The sequence below is a fragment of the Bombyx mori genome, chromosome 27 (genome assembly GCF_030269925.1).
Source record: "Bombyx mori chromosome 27, ASM3026992v2".
Lineage (NCBI taxonomy): Eukaryota > Metazoa > Arthropoda > Insecta > Lepidoptera > Bombycidae > Bombyx > Bombyx mori.
The window spans coordinates 8,111,913-8,137,170 of record NC_085133.1 but is presented as its reverse complement, the minus strand read 5'-3'; the positions used below and the strand labels follow the sequence as shown (position 1 = coordinate 8,137,170).

The window sequence follows — 25,258 nt, the reverse complement described above, 5'->3', positions numbered from 1 at the left end:
ACTCAATACTATTTACAATTTCCGATATCTCGGGTGTTTTAATAGTAAATAAAAAAAATCGTGGGATGTGTTAATTGAAATCGTTGAGGATTTGAAAACGTCGGAGGTTTTAAAGCCAGTCAAATGTTAGCGAAGTTAGGTTAGCGTGCGCCTGAGGAGGCCTGCGTCGCAGCCACTGTTATTAGCAACGGCATCTCGATCAGTATCGATTACTGAAACGTCATTCTATGTCAGATCGGAATCCTATTCCACGGTTTGACGTATAATTGGCAAGATTATTGACTTGACCACTATGATTGCGGGTAGCATTAACCCACTTAACCTTTACATTTTGACGATCACTGATCTCAGTGTTGGAATTTTCAAGGCAATGCATCGGAAGGAATTTCGTGTATTGATTGTACATTGTTTAATGATGGGTGAAATAGAATTGTAGTCAAACAGTGGCTTGATAAGAGCATGACGGGGATCAAACACCAGGGAAATGAACTATTATTGACCAGTTGCTCTTACATACAACATAAATAATTATGTTATTTTGAATTCTCGTTCGAAGAAGAAGTCTATTTTCAATCGATGACGTCATTAATATACTTGGAAATTCAAATCGCTACTCAATTCGTTTTCGAAGACGCCATCCCTCGTATTTTAGTTCTAAGAAAATTAATTTTGTTCCCTAAAAATAAAATAGTTACACCAAACGAATATAGACAGAAAAAAAAACTATGAATTCGATTTAAATGAGCGATTCAAAGAGAAAGCCGGTGGGTGTTTTACGTTAAAAGTAGGTCAAATGGAAAATGAATAGCAAAACTTATGTTTTCAATAGAAAATTCCTTTTGAAATAAATATTGTTACTTTTATATTTTTTAAACATTGATATATGAAGAACTACTTAAAATGGAAGGTTTTTTTCACTTTTCGTAAACCTCCGAAGCTCATAGAGGACCGCTTACATACTGAGCCTTTTAAGAAAATTTGGTAAAACGAATTAAGAGATGTCTTAAACATGTATGTTTGTAATATTCGAAGAAAACTCTATTACTCTATAAATTCTTCAAAGTTTCGTTAAATTGTTGCAATGAATTATAAAAAAAAGGAATTACAGAGTCATAAATTACAAATTTTTGCTTAGTCGTAGAAATATTTAAAATTCTATGAAACTTTAAATCCGGATCGGGATATATAATCTTCGTATCGTTCAAATATTACTTTAGTATTGAAGAAATAACAAGATCTAAGCTGAACTATTCACCGCGAGTAAGGACTAGATATCGATTTCCGATCGGAATTATTATATTATACCGGAATAACAGGATATAACAGAAACAAATCCTAACTTACCCCAATATAGGACTTGAAATTGAAAATAGCGACTTATCATTTGGATCGAATTTTATTTTTATTCAACATTAATTATGTACATTTATTATCTACACATGTATGTTAGAGATATTACGAAGAACGAACATTTAAGATCCTTAATGTTCGTAATCTTCCGTCCGTTTTATTGTAAGTCGTAAATATTTGTGCAAATCAAAAGTGTCAGCATGTTGCAATGTTTATCTGCTACCTGTTTTTTTGTTTACATACTGAGCTTGAATCCTTTATGTGCCTTGGAATGTGTGTCAGAAAGCTTGTGTGTTCAATTGCAATGTAAAGTGTACTTTATCCGAAGTTAAATAGGTGTCGAAATTGGATACCTACATGTATTGCCTTTTCCGATTCGTAAAAGGATCTCATAGCATGCTGAGAACGATTGGTTTGGTGGCTCCGTTTGATTGCTCGGAAAATAAATAAAAATTAGTTTCTTTAATAAAAAAAACCTCTGGAATTAATATCAAAACGTATCCACATTCAATAGTTATAAGTAAGAGTTACAAAAAGATATTAATGTAATTTTACTATGAAAACAGATTGGCAACAGAAATTAATTATATTATAATAGTTGAGAATTACGGGTACTGATAATATTTTATTAGTAACGAAACGGTATCAATGAAAATACACAGTTCTGTGAACAAAGTTTGATGAATATTCAAAAATAGACGAACCTTTTTTTATTTTATTAGACATAAAACATACAGTGTAGGTACATTCATTGAAATTCGAACAATAAGGTCTAAGCTTGTGTTCGAATTTCTTTTTAACAAAGTCCTCTACTTATTATAATAATATAATAATATTTAATACTAATAATTAGAATAACATCGAAGATGTAAAATAAAATTCCAAAAAATTTCAAACAGCACTAGACTTATTAGTTTCAAAAATTGTTTTGGGCATTTTCAAATCCATAGATGTTGTAATTTTTACCGAACTTCAATAGAGTCAGGGAGTTTCCCTAAAAGAGCGTTGTTGAAATTTATTTAAACAATATTAAAATGGTACGAAAATTGTCTATCCGGCCTCGCCCAACCCGTCGCTTGCGACGAAGGGCTCGACGAGTAAATTAACACACACAGCCCGCTGAGTTTCTCGCCGGATCTTCTCAGTGTGTCGCGTTTCCGATCTGGTGGTAGATTCTGCGAAGCACTGCTCTTGCTAGAGCCAATGTTAACAACACTCCCGGTTTAAGCCCCGTGAGCTCACCTACACGTCAAGGCGAAGCTGAAATAGCCTCTCAAGGTTAACAGCATAGGTAGAAAAAAAGAGATATTTAATGCTCTTAATAAAAATGTATCATCCAATCCCAAAATTTGATATAAAAAAATCTGATCTGGTGAAAAACTTTTCGTCTATTTCTACGCCTTCTAGTCTACGATTTATGAGTATAAACAATATAATAAGTCAGAGTCGTGTAACATAATGAACATAAGACTGGGAATTATGAGACATGCGACATTTTCGCACAGACGGAAACTTCAACTGTTACGTTACAATCCAGGGTCATCGACCTAGTTAGTGTCACTCCCGATCCATTAACGGTGCTTTTAGGTACCTCAAGCACCGGTCACCATCCTGGCCTTACCCGTCGCTTGCAACGAAGGACTCGACGAGTAAATTAACATATAGACACGGCCCACTGAGTTTCTTGCCCGATCTTCTCAGTGGGTCGCGTTTCCGATCCGGTGGTAGATTCTGCGAAGCACTGCTCCTGTTAAAGCCAGTGTTAGCAACACCTCTGGTTTGAGCCACGAGAGTTCACCTACACGCTAGGGTAACGCTGATAAGCCTCTCAAGGCTATCAGCAGAGGTAGGAAAAAAAACAAAAGTATTAAAAAACTAGACAGTGTCGAGTTCAATTTTTTTGAAATTCATCAAACTTTTCATTTCGGTAAGTCAGGGCGTAGTTTATATATATTTTTAATCATGAGCGTCACGATTGCCTTTCGTGTCCTTTAATTATGTGCTGGCTGCATTTGTCTCATTGTGTGTGTTTTCTGCCCCTTCTGTCACTACATGTCTCTCACACGTAAACAGGAATAACAGGTATCGCTGGATGAAACAAATCGTTTTATGATTTTTTTCTTTTTTTTTGTTTTGGTTTTTTTTTTAATGCAAAGCTTGCCCAAAGTAACCGAAGACGCATGTGCTTGAAGCTTCGCAATTTATATCTATATGCATAAAAAGAAAGGTTTTCTTAAAATGAAATGCCTTCTGTAAGTAGTTGATAATATCAAAAACAGGTGCTTCAATTACTCTCTCTCTGTCTCTGTTTGAATCCGAAATGTGATTTATATTTACTATTGTATTTTTTTTATTGCTTAGATGGGTGAACGAGCTCACAGCCCACCTGGTGTTAAGTGGTTACTGGAGCCCATAGACATCTATAATGTAAATGCGCCACCCACCTTGAGACATAAGTTCTAAGGTCTCAGTATAGTTACAACGGCTGCCCCACCCTTCAAACCGAAACGCATTACTGCTTCACGGCAGAAATAGGTGGGGTGGTGGTACCTACCCGCGCGGACTCACAAGGGGTCCTACCACCAGTAATAAATACACTAGCAGGTTTTTGAGTTATCCGAAACGAAATTAATAACCCCTCATTAAATACCAGGTCGCCGTTTACTGTATAACTAATCACTTCATTTCAGTGTACCTTTTACCTTGTTTATTGAGAAGTTTTCTTTGACAACGCTATTCTTAATCGTGTCCAAGCATATTTGTTCTAAGTTTGTCTCTTTATGGCTAAAAGCTGATGAAGCTGTTCACTTATTAGAGGCCGGCTATGATTCTTCGTTCAGTGTTGGTACTCCGTTTCGTTCTTCTATACTAATATATAAATCTACAGTGGTATTTACGGATGTTCTATTATAACTACTGAACCATGCATCCGATTGACTTGCAACTTGGTATCCATGTAGACATTACATGTACTTAATGGATAGGCTAATATTGACATGAATGTTGGACTCCCTAATAATAATGACGATAAATAATAATGTTAATTTTAAATGCCCAGCGAAGGGGGCGAGTGCGGCTTGTATCTCATATTATGTCGGTTTACGGAACCCATGAAGCTTAGATGGGTGGACGAGCTCACAGGCCATCTGGTGTAAAGTGGTTACTGAAACCCATAGACACCTACAACGTAAATGCGCCACCCACCTTGAGATATGAATTCTAAGGTCTCAATATAGTTACAACGGCTGCCCCACCCTTCAAACCGAAACGCATTACTGCTTCACGGCTGAAATAGACAGGGTGGTGGTACCTACCCGTGCGGAATCACATCGCGCAACCATTTGCGTGTTGTGATTCTCATATGAATGTGAAGCGAAAGTCAAAGCTAGCCATTCCAGCTAAGGCGGTTCAACGTAACTAAAATATTCAAGAAATTTGTTTTTCGTGCATTTAGGTACTGTTTCTTTTGTTTATTTTAAAATTACATAGTGATTATACCTAATTGTTGTTCCTAAAGCACTTGCGTATTCGGTGTACCAAGCATCTGTAATATCGCTTCGTTGAAGAATGCTTTTTTTATATAATATACTCTTTTCATGATTGGCCACAGATTATTTTGATTTTATTTTTTTATTTAATTACAGTATTTTCTAGAAATCAAAATTTAATAAAAACTCTCTTGAGATACGCCTCCGTTATTCTATGTTTATTTTCATGCGAATATTATAGATATTTTAAGGTAAGACGCACTGCAAGATTGTTCTCCTTTTTCCGCTTTTGTGCTCGGTTGAGCTATTGCCTTGATATACAATATTCAGCTATTGTATTATAGTTTCAAAGCTAATTGTAGCTAAAGAATTGTCAGTGTTTCAATAAATAATATTAGCATGAGCAGGTCTATTAAATAATATTGGTATACCTATTAAGTAATAGAACTGCTGATGTTTGGGAATGGGAGTCAAAGCGCTAACAGACAATCAGAATTTTAGTATTATTTACAGTTTTTTCTAGATCACTAGTCTATCAGTTTTAAATTAAGCGCTTTCGATCTCATTTTATGTGACAACTTGTCGCGATCGTGCTGTTTCACTGTTGTTTTGAAGCGCCTTATTGCTTTGTGATCTGCACTAAACTTCTAACTTGATTGTGAAAATTTTATAATCTACTTAATTGAATAGCTTAAGAGGCAGTTAATTTTGATTTCGTTACAGAGTATAAGAAAATTGTTCCAAAAACCATTAGTTTTACTAACCATGACACGTCGGAAAATGATTAAAAAGATTCTTGTTACTTTTTTACTGACAAATGAGTAGGTAGGAGTGAGTAGGTGGTACTTACGTACCACACGGTTTACTGTCAAGTGATTTCTGGATTTCTGGAGTAAAAAGTCAAATATTGATCAATTTAGCTGTTTTAAAAATGTTTGGTAGCGATTTTCTTACACCTGGCAGAATTGTTTCTCGAAATTAATGGCATAAGGTCAGGTGTGCTTTATTACAACTTTTCTAATCGTACTTGATACTAATAAATTGTAAATATCACCACGAGAATATTTACAATAGCCTTAAATATTTACAAAAATAATCTTAATGTCGAGATGCCAAAACAAGCCATGTTATAATTCACATAAAAGCATTTTTCGCAAAAAGCACATACGGCCTTTTGCAATTAATTTATTCTGAGATTTGTACATATAATTGAAACGCGATTGCATGCACACGTATTACGTAACGTAGGTCTATTTACATTGGACTTCTTTGGTAATAGTGAAATCAGCACTTAGTTTCATTTTGTAAGCCTAACGGTTCACGAGTGCTTTAAATTATCAACTTAGCGCCTTTAACTGCTCATATTAATGCGATGAAACTTTAGGTGTCTCCTTAAGTACCATCGCTTCACTTAAGGAAACTTGACCAGCTCGAGGAGAAATCTCTTTGAATTTGGATTTTTCGTAATACTAACATAACCTCAGTTTTATGTTTTGTGATGTTGCCTCAAATTAACGAAGGCTTTCAATATGTAAATTTCATTGATGAAACGGCGTGTGATTATGTAATTGTGTCCAGGAATACCTGGGGACGACGACTCCAAGAGGCCATCCCGGGCCCAGCAGCAGAGCTTGAACGCGGAATGCATCCTCAGTAAGGAGCAGCTTTACGATATGTTCCAACAGATTCTCGGCGTGAAGAAATTTGAACACCAACTGCTGTTTAATGCCTTATTGGTAAGAGTTAAGACTTAATTTAAGAAATGTTTCGTTCCTGGGTAAATCAGTAGGTATATACGGTATCTTGGATGGTATCTTGAGTTTGGACACACCAATCGCATCCAAATCAGGAAAGGATACGGAACATGCCCTGTAAGGTATCTGAAGTCTCCGATCGACGTATAGGATCCAATGAATTTTTTTTTATTGCGTAGATGGGTGGATGAGCTCACAGCCCACCGGGTTTTAGTGGTTACTGGAACCCATAGACATCCACAACGTAAATGTGCCACCCATCTTGAGATACAATTTCTAAGGTCTCAGTAAAGTTACAACGTCTGCCCCACCCTTCAAATCGAAACGCATTACTGCTTCACGGCAGAATATAATAATAAATTGTAATCACCATTTATATTAATGGATTTACTTTAATTTTTTGCACGCAGCTGGACTCAGCAGACGAACAAGCGGCTGCCATTAGAAGAGAATTAGACGGTAGAATGCAAAAAGTTAACGAAATGGAGAAGGTAAGAGAGTATGAAGAAATATAAACTTTATTCCTTTGATTTAAAGTTTAGAATCGGTACAGAAATTTCGTGGCCACTGAACATATTTTATTTGAAACATCTTGCTATACTGTTTTCTAGAGATACTTAAGTTTGATGTTTTTATGGCTTCCATAGTCGGATTGGACTTGGCATAATACCTTTGTTTGTAGTTCATTGCTAACTTTACTAGTGGTAGGGTGTGTTTAGTCCGGACGGGTAGGTACCACCATCCTACCTTTATTTGCCGTGAAGCAGTAATGCGTTACGGCTTGAAAGGTGGGGCAGCCGTTGTACTGTAAGATTCAAACTTAGAACTCTTGTCTCAAGGTGGGTGGCAGCATTTACGTTGCTCATGCCTATACTCAACACTACCAGGTATGCCGTGAGCTTGTCCATCCATCTAAGCAATGAGAAAGAAAATAAAAGAATTAACGGAGTTGCTACAGTTGTGGTACGAATGAAGTCTATTCTTTCGTTATAAGAGATGATCGGATCATCGCATGGTCCCTCATAGAATAGGTTCATACACAGACGGAGATAATATTCGCAAAATGTTTCTCCCTATAATTCTTGGATGCTGCAAATAGAATGTACTGTCGCAAACATTCCCGCGTTTCGGTTTGAAGCATAGCCGTTATTACATATATGCCATAGAACAGCATAGCCGTTATCCCAAACGAAATTAAGACTTCTCTTAATACAAATAAAGCTTTATTTAAATCGTAATCTAACTCTATACAAAGTATAATAGAATATATGTACATATTTGCTATTGCCTTATAATCACTGCTGCTAATACTAAAATTTTTCCCGGTCATCGTTCTCGTCGAACCCGTCACTTGCGACGAAGGATTCGGCGAGTAAATTAACCTACAGACACAGCCCACTGAGTTTCTCGCCGGATTTTCTCAGTGAATCGCGTTTCCGATCTGGTGGTAGATTTTTTTTTTTTAGCTTAGATGGATGGACGAGCTCACAGTACATATGGTGTTAAGTGGACCCCATAGACATCTACAACGTAAATGCGCCATCCACCTTGAGATATAAGTTCGAAGGTCTCAAGTTAAAGCGGCTGTCTCACCCTTCAAACCGAAACGCATTACAGTTTCACGGCAGAAATAGGCAGGGTGGTGGTACCTACCCGTGCGGAATCACCAGAGGTCCTACCACCAGTAGAAATCTAGAATTTAGATTCTGCTAAGCACCCTCTTGCTAGGGCTAGTGGTAGCAACATCTTCAAGTTTGAGACCCGTGAGCTCACCTACTAGTTAAGGCTACGCTGAAATAGTCTCTCAAGACCGTAAGCATAGGCAGAAAAAAAACAACTTAATTTTGCAATGTGAATGCGATATTCCTGTTGTATGTCATCAGACGGACTTACCATCAGAAAGGCAATGACGCGTATCAATTCTCTTATTACAGAATCGGAAGCTGATGCCGAAGTTTGTGCTTAAAGAAATGGAATCCCTGTACATTGAGGAGCTGAAGTCATCCATCAACCTCCTCATGGCGAATCTGGAGTCCCTGCCCGTGTCGAAGGGAGGGGCGGACTCCAAATACGGACTCCACAAAATCAAGCGGTATAACCACAGGTCAGTACCATCGTGAACCATCACTCAGAAGCTAATCGATATTCATTTGTTACTTGTGGTTCATTACTAAATTCTCTTTCTGATTTTTGATGTTAAATTTCTACTATGTTTTATACAAAGCAAATGTGTGGTGTATGTCAATGATTTTAAAGTCGAAATCACGAAAATATCGCATACAATTTATTTATGTGGAAGACGAAATCAATAATCGGAAAGAGAATATATTATATTGTATGTAATATATATATATGGATTGGTGTTGTTAACTTTGAAAGTTAAACTTTGCTTTTTAAGCTATAAAAACTGAGACTTAAGAACTCATATCTCGAAAGTGGGTGGAGGCATTTACGTTACAGATGTCTATGAGCTCGGGTAACCATTTAACACCAAGTAGGTCTGGTGCCGTAAGCAATAATTAAAAAAGTTGTACGCTTACAGCTTGTTAACTGAGACTAATAAGACTTAACTCTATAGTTTTACGTAATACGGTACTCAGAATTGAAGACATGAGTGGATGAAGGGAATTTGATACAATTTGTTAATTTTGAGAAAACCTGCAACAAACTTACTTGTACTCTTTCTTCGTACATAATACCATCAACACATGCAATTCCTAAAAATAGACTTTAAACTTGGAGTTTTAAGGTCTAATATGGCTTTTAAGCACATAACACCTTCGTTCGATGTAAAAATTCAAAAATCTTAAAAATTGTAGTTAATACCTTCATCCACTCATGTCTTCAAATACTGTTTTATCTTTACTATTCAGCATATAAAATTGCTCTAGAATGTTTTTTTTTAAATAACACGAATTTCTCTGTCAGTACTAAGTAATTGGAGAACGTCTTAACAAAATTAACAACGCTAAAATCATAATTTATCGGATCGATGTTGTGTATGTGTTGTTGTTTAAAAACTATGAATGATCGGTTCATGTTATCAATATAGGTGTTTATTTGCAATGTGCCTAACGGCTATTAAGTACCTACAATATAAAATAGAATTATTTGGGTTTTCTTACAAAATACTAAATAATTTACTAAAAAACTGTTTACGATTTTGCACAAAGAATTTTAGACTACCAACAGCATTTAATATATATTAGGAATGTAATCGTGACTAGATCATTCAATAGTTTCTCCAGTGCGCATCAAATAAATCAATGATTGTATATTATTATCTTTCATTATTTAAATCATTACGGTCAATGTTGTTTTGTATTTAAACGTTATTGTAACAAAGTCGGATATTCTAACCACGATAAAGGGACTTAATGCTTTATTATCATAACTATAGTGGACCAAATGTGAAATAAAGTAGATTGATCAACAAATTAAATTTTCAGAAACTAGGGGTGTCAGTAGATTCACCGACATTGAATTGGTAATCCTAAAATAATAATAATAATTGTCGGTGTCGTGGGACACCGGATAGGAACGAAGTTCCTTATTATAAAAATATTAATTTTAAGTTCTATTCGAGGTATAAAGAAAATAATTATTCGGGTACACATTTTTATTGTTTTTTAATTGAAAAAAAAAACTATTTTACAAAGCTATCTATCATCTTTATTTTATTCACACTTATAAAATAAAAAAATATGTTATTTTTTGTACGTTATTACAAAGTTAAGTCATACACTGTGTGCATTACTAATAAAAAATCTTACGTTACGGACGTTTTTTCCCGGTTAGGGTACCCCTCCGCATCGTCCCATAAGGAACTTCGTTACAAAAAAAATTGTTTTTAAAAACATTTCAATTTAAACATGTTAGTGAGATTATAAAATAATAATATGCCCGAATACAAGAAAAGAAAAAAAACTAAAACATAGCAGATGCACGCAGATTAATTTAAAATTAGGCACGCAATGATTTCTTGAAAACTTATTAGTTTAGCCTTCTTTTCAAATTTGGTCCTTAAAAATATGATAATTTAAATCCACAATGCTTTGTGTTTACATGGTGACGATTAAATACAGGTATATTATAAGTAATATATACTCATTATGTAAATAAGCAGTGTCCAAATGTTGAAATGCGTGAATTTGAAAAACATTTACTATAATAATGTAACGCTGCTAAAGGTTGGAACAAACTTAATATTATTCGTAAAATGTTTTTCAAATATGTTTACAGTATTTTCATATATTATCTAAAGTGAATGAACAATCATTTCATTAAAATCTCATTGATACAACAGAACGCATTTTCTCGAAAACAAATCGTGTAATGTTTGAACAAAAATGCACTTTTCTATATTACCCTGACTAAAACACGTACTCAGTACTACTTGTTGATTTTTCATTTTGTTTTCTTCTTTTTTTCGGTTCAATAACCCTGGCACTGGACGGTATATGTGAAGGAAGTACAAGTAATAAATAAATAAATGATAATTATAAGCACGTGTCTTGAGTAGACCCACAAGAGAACGCCTGAACCAAACGACTAACCCAATCCCCTAGAGATTTATGAATAATATAACACTAAAGTAGCCTAGTAAGATAACAGTAAATCTAGCGCTTCAAGCTAATATAAACAAAAAGCTAAAATTAAAAAACTAAATAGCTTCAGAAACACTGCTAAGAAAAGCTTATGAAGTAGTACTTACCGGAATAATTAAGCTTATGAATTTAGCTTCTATTAACCGTACCCAAGCTTCTGTGTTAGGTAGCCCTGCTAATACCTTCAATATTAACCAGCCTTATATTTATTTCACTGCTAAATTTAATTTTACTTTTGTTTAAACCATCACTATTCATTCAGATCATTGACTTTGATATTATCATACCAACGCTTGAAGCTTCAATGTGGGCTTAGCTTTTAATGTTGTGAATTGGATTCCACTTAAATGCCATACAAATTAGTGAAATTAATAAGAAGTTTTGAATAATAAAAAGCTTTGCTGATATTGTTTAGATTCCTGCTAGATATTAAATATTTTAAAAATTTGAATGACTAGAAATGTTACAGCAAATGATTAATGTTTTTAAATAAAATTCTATAGCCAAGACTACTTGATAATATTCCAAATTATGCACACACACTGAAATCGGTAATATAAAATATAATACCGTTTTCTTATTTTAACATGCCATTAACAATCATTAAAAAGTTCACAATATACCTTTCTAGTCGTTCATTTGAAACAATTCAGTCATCCTCATCCAAACTAACAATAGCCTGAAAATGTGTGTAGTGATCTTATTGTAATATCCCTTTTTGAATGCTTAATCATTCTTGGTATCGGTGATGGCATCTTTTGGCACTTTGCGTTCCAATCCCTGTGATCGTTGGTCCCGTGTTCATAACCTTAAATGTATATGTACTGACCTATAACATTGTCATTAATTCCACTTGAATCATTGAATGATTCCGATCATTTTCGATTGCTACGTGTCTGTGGATATATGTCAATTGTCTGATTATCTTATCGACTGTCTTGTGTTTTTTGAATTTGAATTTTACCGTAAACTTTTTAAATTTTTATTCTATTTGCTGGTTTTTTTTCTTCTTTCAAAATTTAACTGTTTTTAACCAATGACTATCAAAACGTTAAATTTTGTATAAAACATTCGTAATTCGCAACGAATCGAATTGAACATGAGCGAACAAAATTGGCTTTCGCTCTGGGACCAACCAAACATTTGATGGTCATTTCTCTGTATGGTGCTTCAAACGATCTGTACAGCAGATCAAATGCCGGACCGGATCCGAGTCCAAGGTTGAGTAAGCAGCTATGTTTCAGATCCCAAGGCTCTTTAGCCAACAAACTGACGGGAGAAACGGACGGCGAAGTTGACACGCAGCTCACCAAAATGGACGTTGTGCTAACATTCCAAATCGAGGTAATAAAAATAAGCTATTGGAATTAGGACCTGCTGAGCCGACACGGGTTTGTATGGCCACGCCGCCTGTTGGCATTGAAAAAGCAATCATATTTTTTTCGGTTTGAATTCTAGCATACATTCGTTGTTCAAATGTGGGACTGCGAACTATTTCAGTAGTATTATTTTTAGCAAAAGCAAAGTTATTGGCTTTATTATAGCATACTTATGGTTTGCTGGCTGACCTTTGATTCGTCGTTGATCCGACCACTGCCAAATTTCACAGTGGATTCCCTAAAAATATCCTCGAAATTGGGTCACCCATTTCTCTAGGAAACAACAACTTTTATATACTTAAATTACAGATTATTGATCTAATGATTTTCATAATATCATCTGCAAATAATACAAGGGACAGTTAACTGACACCACATTTTCAGTCACAAGCTGGTTTTAATTGCAACTACACTTAAAGCTTACGATAATTTTAAAAGTCGATTGTATGAAAATTTTAAAATTACAGGTAGTCGTCATGGAGGTTAAGGGTCTGAAGTCATTGGCACCAAATAGAATAGTTTACTGCACTATGGAAGTGGAGGGTGGTGATAAACTGCAGACTGATCAAGCTGAGGCGTCCAAGCCTATGTGAGTTTAAGAATATCATTAAAATTAATTATACTTCAGTATAGTAGATTGGGGGGAATAGAGATTAGAATTAGAATTAGAATAGGAACAAATCTGGGATAGCACAATACTTTTGTTAAATTGTTAGATTTGTTGTTGAACTGAAAATTATCGTTATTTAGTGTTTAAGATTTTATATATATTTTATATATTAAATAGTTTAATTTAATCATCAAAGTTTTGTAACTCATTAAAGATCATTAATTACCTAAAGTTAGGTACCTACCTAACAACTAAATAGTGCCAGTCCTATCGAAAAACTCTATTGTCCCCATACGTAACCTGATTCACCCCAAAGCCAAGGTGAATCGGGTCAAGCTAGTTTTTTTAAGTTTTTGTGTATATTTTGTAATGAACTATGTATAATAACGCATCGCATATAAAAATTTAAGCCTCCGGAACCATTTTAATCTCAATTTTTTGGTATTACCCTAAGAAAAACCATTGAAAATTTGTGTTGGATTTGGAAAGGGTCCCGATTGCCCTCAATCTACGGTATCGTGTTTAAGGCTAAGACATAAGTACATAAGACATTTTAAGTTCCTTTTTTTCATTTATTGGGTTACATGGTACGAAACGGTATTAAAGTAATGTATGACAAAATTGTTCCCCTTTAAAAGATTAAAAAAAGTCCGCGACAGCATGTCTATATGTTAAGGTTGGCTCTCTATAACGTTTTTTTAAGCTAACCAAATTTGTTCTAAAATAAAGCATTATTTGTGAAGGTGTTTTTATAAAGATTTTATTCTACATAAATGAAGAGGCGGGTAAAATTTAGCGTTATGCCAAACCAACTATTCCACGCGGACGAAGTCGCGGGCAAAAGTTATACCGAATAAAAGGCACCTTTAATTACAAAAAGATGTAATGTCGTGTAATAACCGAAATGCTTAAACCAAATAGCCTTTCACCCCTTATAATGCTTCAATTTTATAAATGTATTATTAATTTTTTGAGGTGCCTTTTGAACTTAATATACTTTTTTATTTACAGGTGGGACACGCAAGGTGATTTTAGTACAACGCAGCCTCTTCCAGCCGTGAAAGTGAAACTTTACACAGAGAACCCCGGAGTTTTGGCTTTGGAAGACAAAGAACTGGGGAAAGTGGTCTTAAGACCTACACCGTTGTCTAGTAAGGTGGGGACCGCTGCCATTTGTTATTTACTTCTTGCACTAGCGGGAAACGCTTAGAATAATAATAAAACGGTACGCGTGCAACTTGGTGCACGTGAATGAAGTGAAACTTCTTTTTCAATGTGCAGTATTATGGTTTTATTCATTTTTCATCCTTAAATCAGGTTGCTCTTGTAATAGAGAATGCTGTGTATAAGGTTTTACTGGTGGTAGAACCTCTTGTGAGTCCGCGCGGGTAGGTACCACCGCCTTACCTATTTCGGTCTGAAGGGTATGGCAGCCGTTGTAACTATACTAAGATCTTAGAACTTATATCTCAAGGTGGGTAGCGCATTTACGTTGTAGATGTCTATGGGCTCCAGTAACCACTTAACACCAGGTGGGCTGTGAGCTCGTCCACCCACCTAAGCATTAAAAAAAAGGTGCAATGTCTAAAAAGCAGAAAGCAGAAAGCAGAAATTAACAAAAAGCAGAAAATTACGCTAGATACTAGACGATTCTAATTATAATGAGATACGTTATATTATATTATAATAACAAATACTCTAAATACTCTACAGCCAGAATTTTAATAAACAAAAAGAACAACAAGAAAAGGGATGAATTCTCTTGAATACCGTCTTAAGCAATTGTTTACACGCGTTGGACTTATAATAGTTAACCAACAATATCAACATTAAGGAAACAGTTATTAACTAATCTTAGTTAACTAAATACCAGTGTTGTACCGATATAATAAAATTTGTGCTGATTAATTGCGCTTGTATCTATCTATTCCAGTATGAGGCAACACTATTGTTTAACAATAAACCTGTAAACATTTCAGGCGCCGGAGTGGCACAGGATGACGGTTCCGAAGAATCTACCTGACCAGGACTTGAGGATCAAGATCGCGTGTCGGATGGACAAGCCTTTGAATATGAAGCATTGCGGGTGAGTTTATTTGGTCATTGACTTAACAGCGGAGGAAAAATTAGAAGAACAAAAAAAGTAGAAAAAAATATATTTCTAAGACTAGCTGATCCGGCAGACTTCGTAATGCCTCAATCGATAAATAAAATACCTAACCTTTTGTATAAAATAAACTTAAAACAAACGAAAGAAATCCGTCCGACGGGGGACACATCAAAGGAAAAACAAAATTGTTATTTTTATTTAATTCCGGGCATTTTCATATTTATCTAACTTTTAAACCTTCTCTGGACTTCCAAAAATAATTCAAGACTAAAATTAACCAAATCGGTCCAACCGTTCTCGAGTTTTAGCGAGACTGACAAACAGCAATTCATTTTTATATATATAGATAGTCATTTAAAATATTTATTCTTCTTCCTCAGCTACTTGCACGTAATAGGGAAGAACGTGTGGCGGAAATGGAAACGCCGGTACATGGTGCTCGTGCAGGTCAGCCAGTACACCTTCGCGCTTTGCTCCTATAAAGACAAGAAGTCAGAGCCGGCCGAGATGATGCAGCTCGACGGCTTCACTGTCGACTACATAGAGCTCGCAAGCGGTACGGTCGCCTTCTTCTTCTTCTTTAATCTTCTTAATTATAGCTCTACGGTCCCCTTTGTTCTTTTATTTTTAAGTATGGCAAGCGACTTCTTCGACGCCATTGTTGCCAGAGTTAAATGTATAAAAAACTTTAATTATAAAATATATATATTTTGCCTTTATAGGCAGACGAGCATACGGTCCACCTAATGATGAGTGGTTACCGTCGCCCATGGACTTCAGCAATGCCAGGGGCAGAGCCAAGCCGCTGCCTACCACTCCATGCCGTTTGGATGAAATAGGATATAACAAAGTCTCAGAAAAGAGTCGTTATTTATTGAAACTTCGGTGGAGTTTTTGGAAGAATGGGAAAAATTACGTCCAGCGACTTTATTTCATTTTCTCACAAATATGTCCTAACAGAGGTGCTAAGCATTTAAAAAGCCCCCACTATTATATTATGTTTATATCTAAGGAAACAATAAGTTAACAAAATAAAACAATTTACATAATTTCGCTCCTCCCGTTTTCACCAAAAAGTCCTTATCGCATGTTATCTATGTCATCGTCTTCAGGGTCATTTCGACCTCGCGTCCCAAGATCGCTGATGGGATTCGCATTGTTTCTTCTACCGATTTTTTTCGAGTTCATTGACCCATTTAGTGCAATAAAATTTAATGCATAGTAGCAGGTCAATATGCACACAGACACCCGACGTTATAACTTTGCGAGATACAACTGAATCTATTCAAAAGCTCAGTCATAAAGCACGTGCTTTCGATTTCAGCCCAACTCATCGTTGGACAAGGTAAGAAAGAAAATTTCAACACTAGTAAGTAATTTTTGTTAATAATTTTAATAGTAGATAGTGTATTTAAGCATACGACTTAAGCGGACGAGACGCACTTATGTCATCTCGCGGTAATATTATGTTAGGACGGGAAATGTTGACCATTGAAATTCATGAGGTCTTTCGGATTCATGTAGTATATAATATCAAGGGGTGAAAGATTATGGCTTAAGCGGCATTTCGTTTATTACGCGACATTATCATATTTAAAGTTTCAAAAATTTTGCTTAAACGTAATAACCTTTAACCCTTCGATATAAAATTTTATTGAAATGTCAGGAAAATATTGCGACCGCAAATGATTATAATTGAATTAGTTTTATCGATTTCCATTAAAAGCGCATTAGAAAATTTCGTATGAAGATTCGATTTCCTCTGGGAACACACTGTCAAGTAAAATGTCTGTCCGTTTCTTGAAATAACCATCAGAGGCTGATAGGCTCACGGCTCGCCTGATATTAGGCAGTTGCCAAAGCTTATAGACACTAAAATATTCATGAGGCACAAAATTGGAATCTAAGCTTCTACGATTGTGTATCCGGATCGGTAACGTGTGCTTCAAACGAGATTTTGAGTAAAAAACTCAGTAGCAGATAAGGTCTTCGCTATATCCCTGGTATTACTAATGTCTCTGAGCATTTTCGATCGCTCATATAGATGCGCCTTAAGGAACTCAAAAAGCAAATACTAGCATAATTTTCTAAAATTTCGACGTAGAATTATCACAAACTGTCACCTGACTCCAAACTCGAATTCTCTATGGAAACAAGAGATTGAAATACGTTCGTTTGTCGATATTAAGCACCCAGACGGAGAGCAAACAAATTTGTTCATCACGCGAATGTTTGCCCGGTGTGATAACTACAGCACCAGAGAATCGAGTCGACTTCGCCCAAAACACGTCATTACGGATCCTCCCGATCCATTAACGGTGCTTTTAGGTACCACAAGCACCGGTCACCGTCTTCGTCGAACCCGTCGCTTGCGACGAAGGGCTCGACGAGCGAATTAACCCACAGACACAGCTCACGGAGTTTCTCGTAGGATCTTCTCAGTGGGTCCCGTTCCCGATCCGGTGGTAGATTCTGCGAAGCACTGCTTTTGCTTGGGCCAGTGTTAGCAGCACTTCGGTTTGAGCTCCGTGAGCTCAACTACATGTTAGGGCTAAGTTAAAATAGCCTCTCAAGGCTATCAGCATAGGTAAGAAAAAAAAGAGATTCTTTGAAGAGAAGAGAAGCATTCTTTTCTCTGTTAAGTTCCTGGGCTCGTAAAATATATCTGAGTATCTATTAACGGTTTCTCTTAATTATCTATGACAAAAAAAAAACGAATTAAGGTGTTTCCGTACATAGCCGACGTTTAGAAAACTTTAGAACAAATCTAAATATGTACCACGTGATTATACTCTATTCCAATTACGATGTCCCTTTTGACGCTTCTTAGAACCTAACTCTTCACGTTACGCATAATTTAAAATAATAATCATTTTTTGTTCATGATCGTAAAACATCATTTAAAAAAAACACGTGTGGCACTCGGAGACTGCCGCGGTAAAGCTATTGCATAGCATTTTTTATAAACTTATGCAATTATAAATCGACAATAATAATTTAATATTAAAACAACAATAAAATAAGATCCGGCGAGAAACTCAGTGGGCTAACTTTCAATGAATCTGCTACATTGTGAGTGTTCCATTTTGACCGCGCACTCACTAGAGGGCGCTACATGGGATAGAGACACGCCTTTGGATGCTAGTTCTAACTCTCATTCACCCAGAATCAACGGTTTAGCTAGTTTATTTTTAATGCTACTCCAATCACTGAATGAGTAGTAGGAGTAGTTCTTCGACTAAGTGATAGAAAATGGCACGCCCAACGCATTGTAATGTGATATAATTTTTTATTTTACAATTCCGTTTGTCGCCGATAGATGGCGCTTGACGAAAAGCTGAATTGCGCTATCGTTGTGTTACCCACGAAATTATATCACATATTTTGATAGTACATAAATTGGTATTTAGACTTCTCACTTTAAACACTACCCAAGCGCAACGTGTGAATGTGTTGAACGCGAGCTACATAGTAGACTTGCGCAAAACATCACTTCCCAATGTAATGTGATATGACATCACTTTTACAGACAGCCTCTCTGTCATAGTAGGTGTAGTGGGGGTGTCAGGTTATTTCCGTTACGGAATTTCTTGATACAGTCGCCGCGCTCAAGGCCCGCGATAGAAGCTATGCAATAGCTTAATACACAATCAATCTAAATCATTATACAATTAATTCACACACACAATAACATAATAATGACATCTGTCAAATGGGACTTCGTAATTGGAATCTACCTATAGGTATACTTAATATTTTAAAGCTGAAGAGTTTGTTTGTTTGAACGCGCTAATCTCAGGAACTACTGGTCCGATTTGAAAAATCATTTCAGTGTTAGATAGCCCATTTATCGAGAAAGGCTATAGGCTATATAACATTACGCTCAGACCAATACAAACGTAGCACTTATAAATATAGGTAATGTTTCAAAATCGGGGTTATTTTTACCTTTTGAAAGCTTCCGCTGCGTGCGCTGCAGAAACGGTTAAAGTTTCGCTAAAATAATGTATGACAGAATTGTTCCCCTTTAAAAGATCTAAAAAAAGTCCGGGACAGCATATGTCTATATATTAAGGTTGGCTCACTATAACGTTTTTTTATGCTAACCAAATTTGTTCTAAAATAAAGCTTTATTTGTGAACTATTCCACGCGGACGAAGTCGCGGGCAAAAGCAAGTAGAGTATAATTAAGTTTCTTCGGCTCCTTGATTTATTTCCTCCGTAACATTTCAAAGAACTGGAAGGCGCGAAGTACTTCATGAACGCGGTCCGCGACGGAGAGTCGGTGCTGATGGGAACCACAGACGAGAACGAGTGCCATCTGTGGGTGATGGCGTTGTACAGAGCGACGGGACAAAGTCACAAACCCACTCCCCCCACCACGTCCGATACGCATCACAAGATAATGGGAGGTAAGTGGTCTGACTTTTAAACTACTACTTCAGGTAGTATGGATGAGCTCTACTGCGGTGGCGGGCGGTGCGATGATAAAACGATATGATATCAATATGACTCTTCGGCTATGATATGATACAATAAGCAAAAACTCCTACAGTAGTTCTTTCATCACCAGACGCAGACAAAGCTCGTAAGCACGGAATGGAGGACTACATCCAGGCGGACCCGTGCCAGTTCGACCACCACCAACTGTTCTGCACGCTGCAGTCGCTGACCTTGAAATATCGACTACAAGACCCTTATTGCTCGCTGGTGCGTAAATCAACCACTTCAACTGAAGCCTAAAGTTCTATTTGTCTATAAACTTTTGCTGGGATTCTGAAAGGATCCTGTAAGGTAGTCTGTATGTGGCCCGTAGGTACGTGTTAATGCTATCTGTTACGCTCGACGTCGCTCTAAGCACATCATTAAGGATCCTGCCGATCCATTAACGGTGCTTTTAGGTACCTCAAGCACCGGTCACCGTACTCGTCGAACCCGTCGCTTGCGACGAAGGGCTCGACGCTCACAGGGCTCAAACCTGACGACGTTGCTAACACTAGCCCTATGAAGAGTAAGTGCTTCGCAGAATCTACCACGGGATCGAAACGCGACCTACTGAGAAGATTCGGCGAGAAACTCAGTGGTTCACTCAAGCGACGGGCTTGACGAGAACGATGACCGGACCTTGGGGTACCTTAGAGCACCTTTCAATGGCGATAATCCAATAACCATTTAACAGCTGAGATGATTTGCTTGGTTCTTTCAATAGTCTAAAGGCAATTACAAATAATTATAATCGATCAGGGTTGGTTCTCCCCCGGCCAAGTGTTCGTCCTGGACGAGTACTGCGCCCGGTACGGAGTGCGAGGCTGCTATCGACACCTCTGCTACCTCTCCGACCTTTTGGACGTGGCGGAGAGCGGGCAGCAGACCGTGGACCCGACCCTCATGCACTACTCCTTCGCGTTCTGCGCCAGCCACGTGCACGGGAACAGGTGACTACAGCACCAGTTAATCACGTCTCAGGGCTAGGTTGTTGGGAGTAGCTTCCGGGCCTTTTTTTTTCGAACGAAGTTCCTTTTGGTACGTTGCCGATGAGGGGTACCCTAACCGGGAAAAAAGTCCGTAACGTAAGATTTTTATTAGTAATGCATACAGTGTACGACTTAACTTTGTAATAACGTACAAAAAATAACATATATTTAACACTAATTTTTCAAGGTCACATTTATATTTGACATATCTATGGGCTCCGGTAATCACTTAACAACAATTTGGCCGTGAGCTCGTCCAATACTCCTAAGCAATAAATAAAATCTTTAACGTGGTTTGTAAATTCCTAAGAAATAATTTGACCAACATTTAGAGGCTTAGGTAAGAATTTCAATGTCTGAGTCCGTTTTAAACCACTATTACCTCGAAGCAGACCTTACAGGCACAACCTGATGGTGCCAATTCTAATTTTGGTTTCGTCATAACAAAGCATCCCTTAAAATCACCGGATTTTGTTTGCAATTTCAATGAACTTCATTTTCTGACGTTTGGGAGTGGAATATAGTAAACTCTATACACCTAAATAAATTTCATTATGAAAAAGTCGCAGAAAGTTTTGCCTTGATAGAAGAGTGCCAAGTTTTCTGAAGTTTTGACGTACAGTAAATGCTCCAAATTCGCGTTTGCTTGAATGAATGAACGAATGAAATTTTACTAAATTTGTTAGAAAAGGTTTGTATTAACTATTGATTTTTTGTTTTAAATGATATCGTTTTCTGATTAATTAGATTCAAAGCGACTCGAATGAATGCCTTAGGCTAGAGCCCTTTGTAGGTACTTTGTTCATTTTTAATCTGTAATAGTTTTAGTAAATATTTTGATACTTTGTATTTGACTCGAGAAAGCATGTCAGCTAGTTATACTAAAGGTATTGCGGTCTTACACGGATAGTCACCACCGTCCTACCTATTTCTGCCGTGAATCATTTTCCAATACGATTCGCGTTGTCATGTCTTCGGCAACCACTCAACAGCTGAGCCGTAAGCCCGTTCAAGCATTTAAATAATAAAAACCTTAATCTTGAGTATTTACCGAAGCTCTAACATATCGCAACGCCACGCCAATATCGACACTAATTTTCGGGCATAAAGTCGAAGTTTCAATTGTATTGTATAAAGGCTGTTCCACCCTTCAAACCGTGACGCATAGCTGCTCTTTCAGTCCACACGTAGTTGGAGTAGCCCCTAGGCTACCCACGATTAGGTAGGACAAAAAAGACATCTTCAATGTTATTGCCAATACGATTGTTTGTTCTAATTTTTTATAGAACATTATCTGGTATATAAATTCAGTACCTACGCGTTTTTCTGAGTCAAATGCAAAACATTAATTAGTAATGACCACGTCGCCCAATTCGCCTCACCTTAACGTGTGATGTTGCTTAGATTTACCCATCCGTTAACAAACCTTGTATTTAAAACCTTTACAAATCAATAACTTTTTTAATATCAATGTATAATATGTATTGTATGTATAATTGTGGCTGCTTCCCTAACTAACACATTCCGGTCTTTTGGAGCCAGCGGCGACCCGATCTTTTCCGGAACAAAAATATTAAATTAAAAGGTTTCACAGATAATTTTTCAACGTACCTTAAACTTATTCATAAAAGTAAACAAAATTAAGTCATTTGGATGGATAACACATAACAAAAATGCGGTATTGAAAAAAATATATATGTCGACTCTTGAAAGGCAAACGTGACTAAGCGACAATGACTGCTTTGTACATAAATGATAGGCAATAACCATATTCGATGCGCAAAAAATATATATTTCTAGGTCTATTAAAATCATTTCAATCCTACAGCTAGATTCGTTAAAATATAATTTTATTTCAGGTATTTCAACTTTAAATTAGTCTACTGTAAGTTCACGCATTGTCGCTTAGTCACGTTTGCCTTTCAAGCGTCGATATGTATTATTGTTTTCAAGTCTTATTGAGCTCGCTGGCTCTTCGACTGGCCCTAACCCGCTTGTGCCCTACTAGAGTAAGCCCTACGGGAGACGTGGTTCACAGTACCGCGACGTTGCCTGGCAGGCCAGACGGCGTTGGCAGCATCACCGTCCAGGAGAAGGAGAAGTTCGCCGAGATCAAAGAGCGGCTGAAGACGTTACTGCAACACCAAATAACTAACTTTAGATACGCATTCCCGTTCGGAAGACCGGAGGGAGCTCTGAAGGTAGAAAATAAATGTATTTATTATTTTATCTATATCTATTCTAATATTATAAAGAGGAAATATTTGTTTCTTTGTTTGTATTGAATAGGTTCCGAAACTACTAAACCGATTGAAAAAAATATATTTCACTGTTTGGAAGCTATTATACTATTCCCGAGTGACATAGGCTTTAATCTTTTTTGAAAAAATTAGGGATCTTTACTAAAACTCCTATAAGGTAACCCAAGGTGTAAAAAATTACCTAAAACATTCTTTACATCGTGTGCTCTGCGAAAACTACCGATGATAGAATAAAATAATGTACTTACTACGACTTTGTAGAACACGTCATTATTATTTAGAAAAAGTGTCGCGACAGCATATGTCTCACCATTATAGTTATGCCGCATTAAGTGTTATTTTATTTAAAAAAATAAAACAACGTCAATATCGTTGAAATTTTTGTTAAATACCTGAACGGAGCCAGAGCGGGCCGCTAGTTATTATTATTACTGGTCCCGCAGTAGTCGAAATTCGACTATAATTAATTGAAATTATAAGTTAGAACATTATTGTGGTTCTATTGTCAAAGACCATTACACTTATTTAACAGATTTCACCAAGACTACACTATAGACAACTAATATTAAAGACAAACAATATTAATCTATTCTCAATTAGACCACATACTTCAGCAATAAACAAATAGTATACATGCGTGTGTGTGTGTCAAATACACGGTAGTGTGTATAATGTTTTTTTTATTGATTTAATGACTTTTTAAAGCATAATTTAAAAAAAATATGATAATATTCTGCACTCCTTCCCTATATTCTTTATAAGTGTGGGAAATTTATTACTCCTTCGTCCGCGCAAATTTCGTAAAAATGGGTACAAAGTTTTTGCTTCACGTATCAATTTAAAGAGATAAGAATTTTCAAGTTGACAGAAACCTGTAATTAAAATTCCGATTCTCCTGATAAAGAAATGAGACCCTATATACGTGTTTGGCAGCCAATGAATCATAGATTTTTTTGCGAATTTGCTATTTATATTTAGATGTTCTTAGGGATTTTTGAATTCTTGTTCGTCATTCCCTCGTTACTGAGGATCGCGACCACACGTATGCAAGTATTCCCATGAAAATCGGTTTGCTACGAGGTGGATCTCCTGTTTGGCGCTGTCTCCAACTGTCTTCTTTATAGTATCCAACCATCTCATTGATCCCCCTTTGGACCGTTTCCTCTCCTAGTGAGCAAGAATGAGAAGCTTTTCCAGACTATACCTTGGGAACCACATGATATTTCCGAAAAAGCCGACCATTCGATTTTGGCAAATGGTGGAGAGCCGCCTTGCAATGTGGCATTTTTGAATAAGAAATCTTGAGTTCTGTTTCATTGCACCAGGCTACGCTGTCGCTCTTGGAGAGAGTGCTGATGAAAGACGTGGTGACACCGGTGGCGCCGGAGGAGGTGCGGACAATGATACAGACGAGCTTGGAGAACGCGGCGCTTCTGAACTACACGCAGCTCAGTCAGAAAGCCAACATCGAAGGTGAATTCGGATCAATACTTAACTACTCTTCTAATGAAGTAATAATTATAAACTTCATTATATAATTATAAAAGAGGAAGACGATTAAAAAGTCAGAAAATTTTGATAATTCATATGGATGTTATAATTGCGAAACATTCCACTCTTTACTTTTTATCAAAAAGCTGTTGTTTCTGTGTGGTGTAAGTATGCCGTCACGAGTTTGTGTCTGTGTTTGTGTATGTGTCACGAGTAACGTTTATTCCACTTAATCAATAATGAAAACTATTTACACGGTTCAATTTCGCCTTTTTTATATACTTTTCAAACACTACAGTTTTTGTAATCACGAAAGATTAAATTGTTATTTGACGATATTTGAATATTGTACGAACTGTGCTCTATTTTCCAGATATATATTTCACACATAAGGAAGTAATAGTATCTTGAGGTCTGGTAGTTATATTTGGGTTTTTATCTTGAGATATCAAGGTTCTGAGACTTATGATGAGACCTAAGACCTGAGTCTTATATAAGCGCTAATCGTATATCGCCGAATTGTAAAAATATATCTATAAGTATACTAATATTATAAAGAGGAAAGATTTGTTTGTTTGTTTGCATTGAATAGGCTCCGGAACTACTTAACCGATTTCAAAAATTGTTTCACTGTTTAGAAGTTAAATTATTCCCGAGTGACATAGGCTATAATCTTTTTTGAAAAAAAATAGGGATCTTTACTAAAACTCCAATAATTTAACCCAAGGTGTAAA

At 36.5% G+C, this 25,258-nt stretch overlaps 1 protein-coding gene across 31 annotated transcripts in view; it reads left to right on the top strand.

Moving 5' to 3' along the window:
* The window catches only part of LOC101742581 (calcium-dependent secretion activator), a 66,814-nt gene that overhangs the window by 28,564 nt on the left and 12,992 nt on the right, over nucleotides 1-25,258 (top strand). For 7 of the 31 annotated variants that reach the window (XM_062676599.1, XM_062676605.1, XM_062676597.1 and 4 more), the window contains exons 9-22: nucleotides 6,417-6,574; nucleotides 7,003-7,083; nucleotides 8,527-8,696; nucleotides 12,387-12,543; nucleotides 13,046-13,167; nucleotides 14,200-14,344; nucleotides 15,168-15,274; nucleotides 15,679-15,854; nucleotides 16,623-16,667; nucleotides 19,534-19,710; nucleotides 19,872-20,008; nucleotides 20,543-20,733; nucleotides 22,781-22,973; nucleotides 24,359-24,506. In XM_062676599.1, the coding sequence (XP_062532583.1) occupies nucleotides 6,417-6,574; nucleotides 7,003-7,083; nucleotides 8,527-8,696; nucleotides 12,387-12,543; nucleotides 13,046-13,167; nucleotides 14,200-14,344; nucleotides 15,168-15,274; nucleotides 15,679-15,854; nucleotides 16,623-16,667; nucleotides 19,534-19,710; nucleotides 19,872-20,008; nucleotides 20,543-20,733; nucleotides 22,781-22,973; nucleotides 24,359-24,506 (2,007 nt within the window). The remainder of the gene's footprint in view (nucleotides 1-6,416; nucleotides 6,575-7,002; nucleotides 7,084-8,526; nucleotides 8,697-12,386; nucleotides 12,544-13,045; nucleotides 13,168-14,199; nucleotides 14,345-15,167; nucleotides 15,275-15,678; nucleotides 15,855-16,622; nucleotides 16,668-19,533; nucleotides 19,711-19,871; nucleotides 20,009-20,542; nucleotides 20,734-22,780; nucleotides 22,974-24,358; nucleotides 24,507-25,258) is intronic. The other 24 variants (XM_062676622.1, XM_062676621.1, XM_062676619.1 and 21 more) reach the window with 13 other exon arrangements.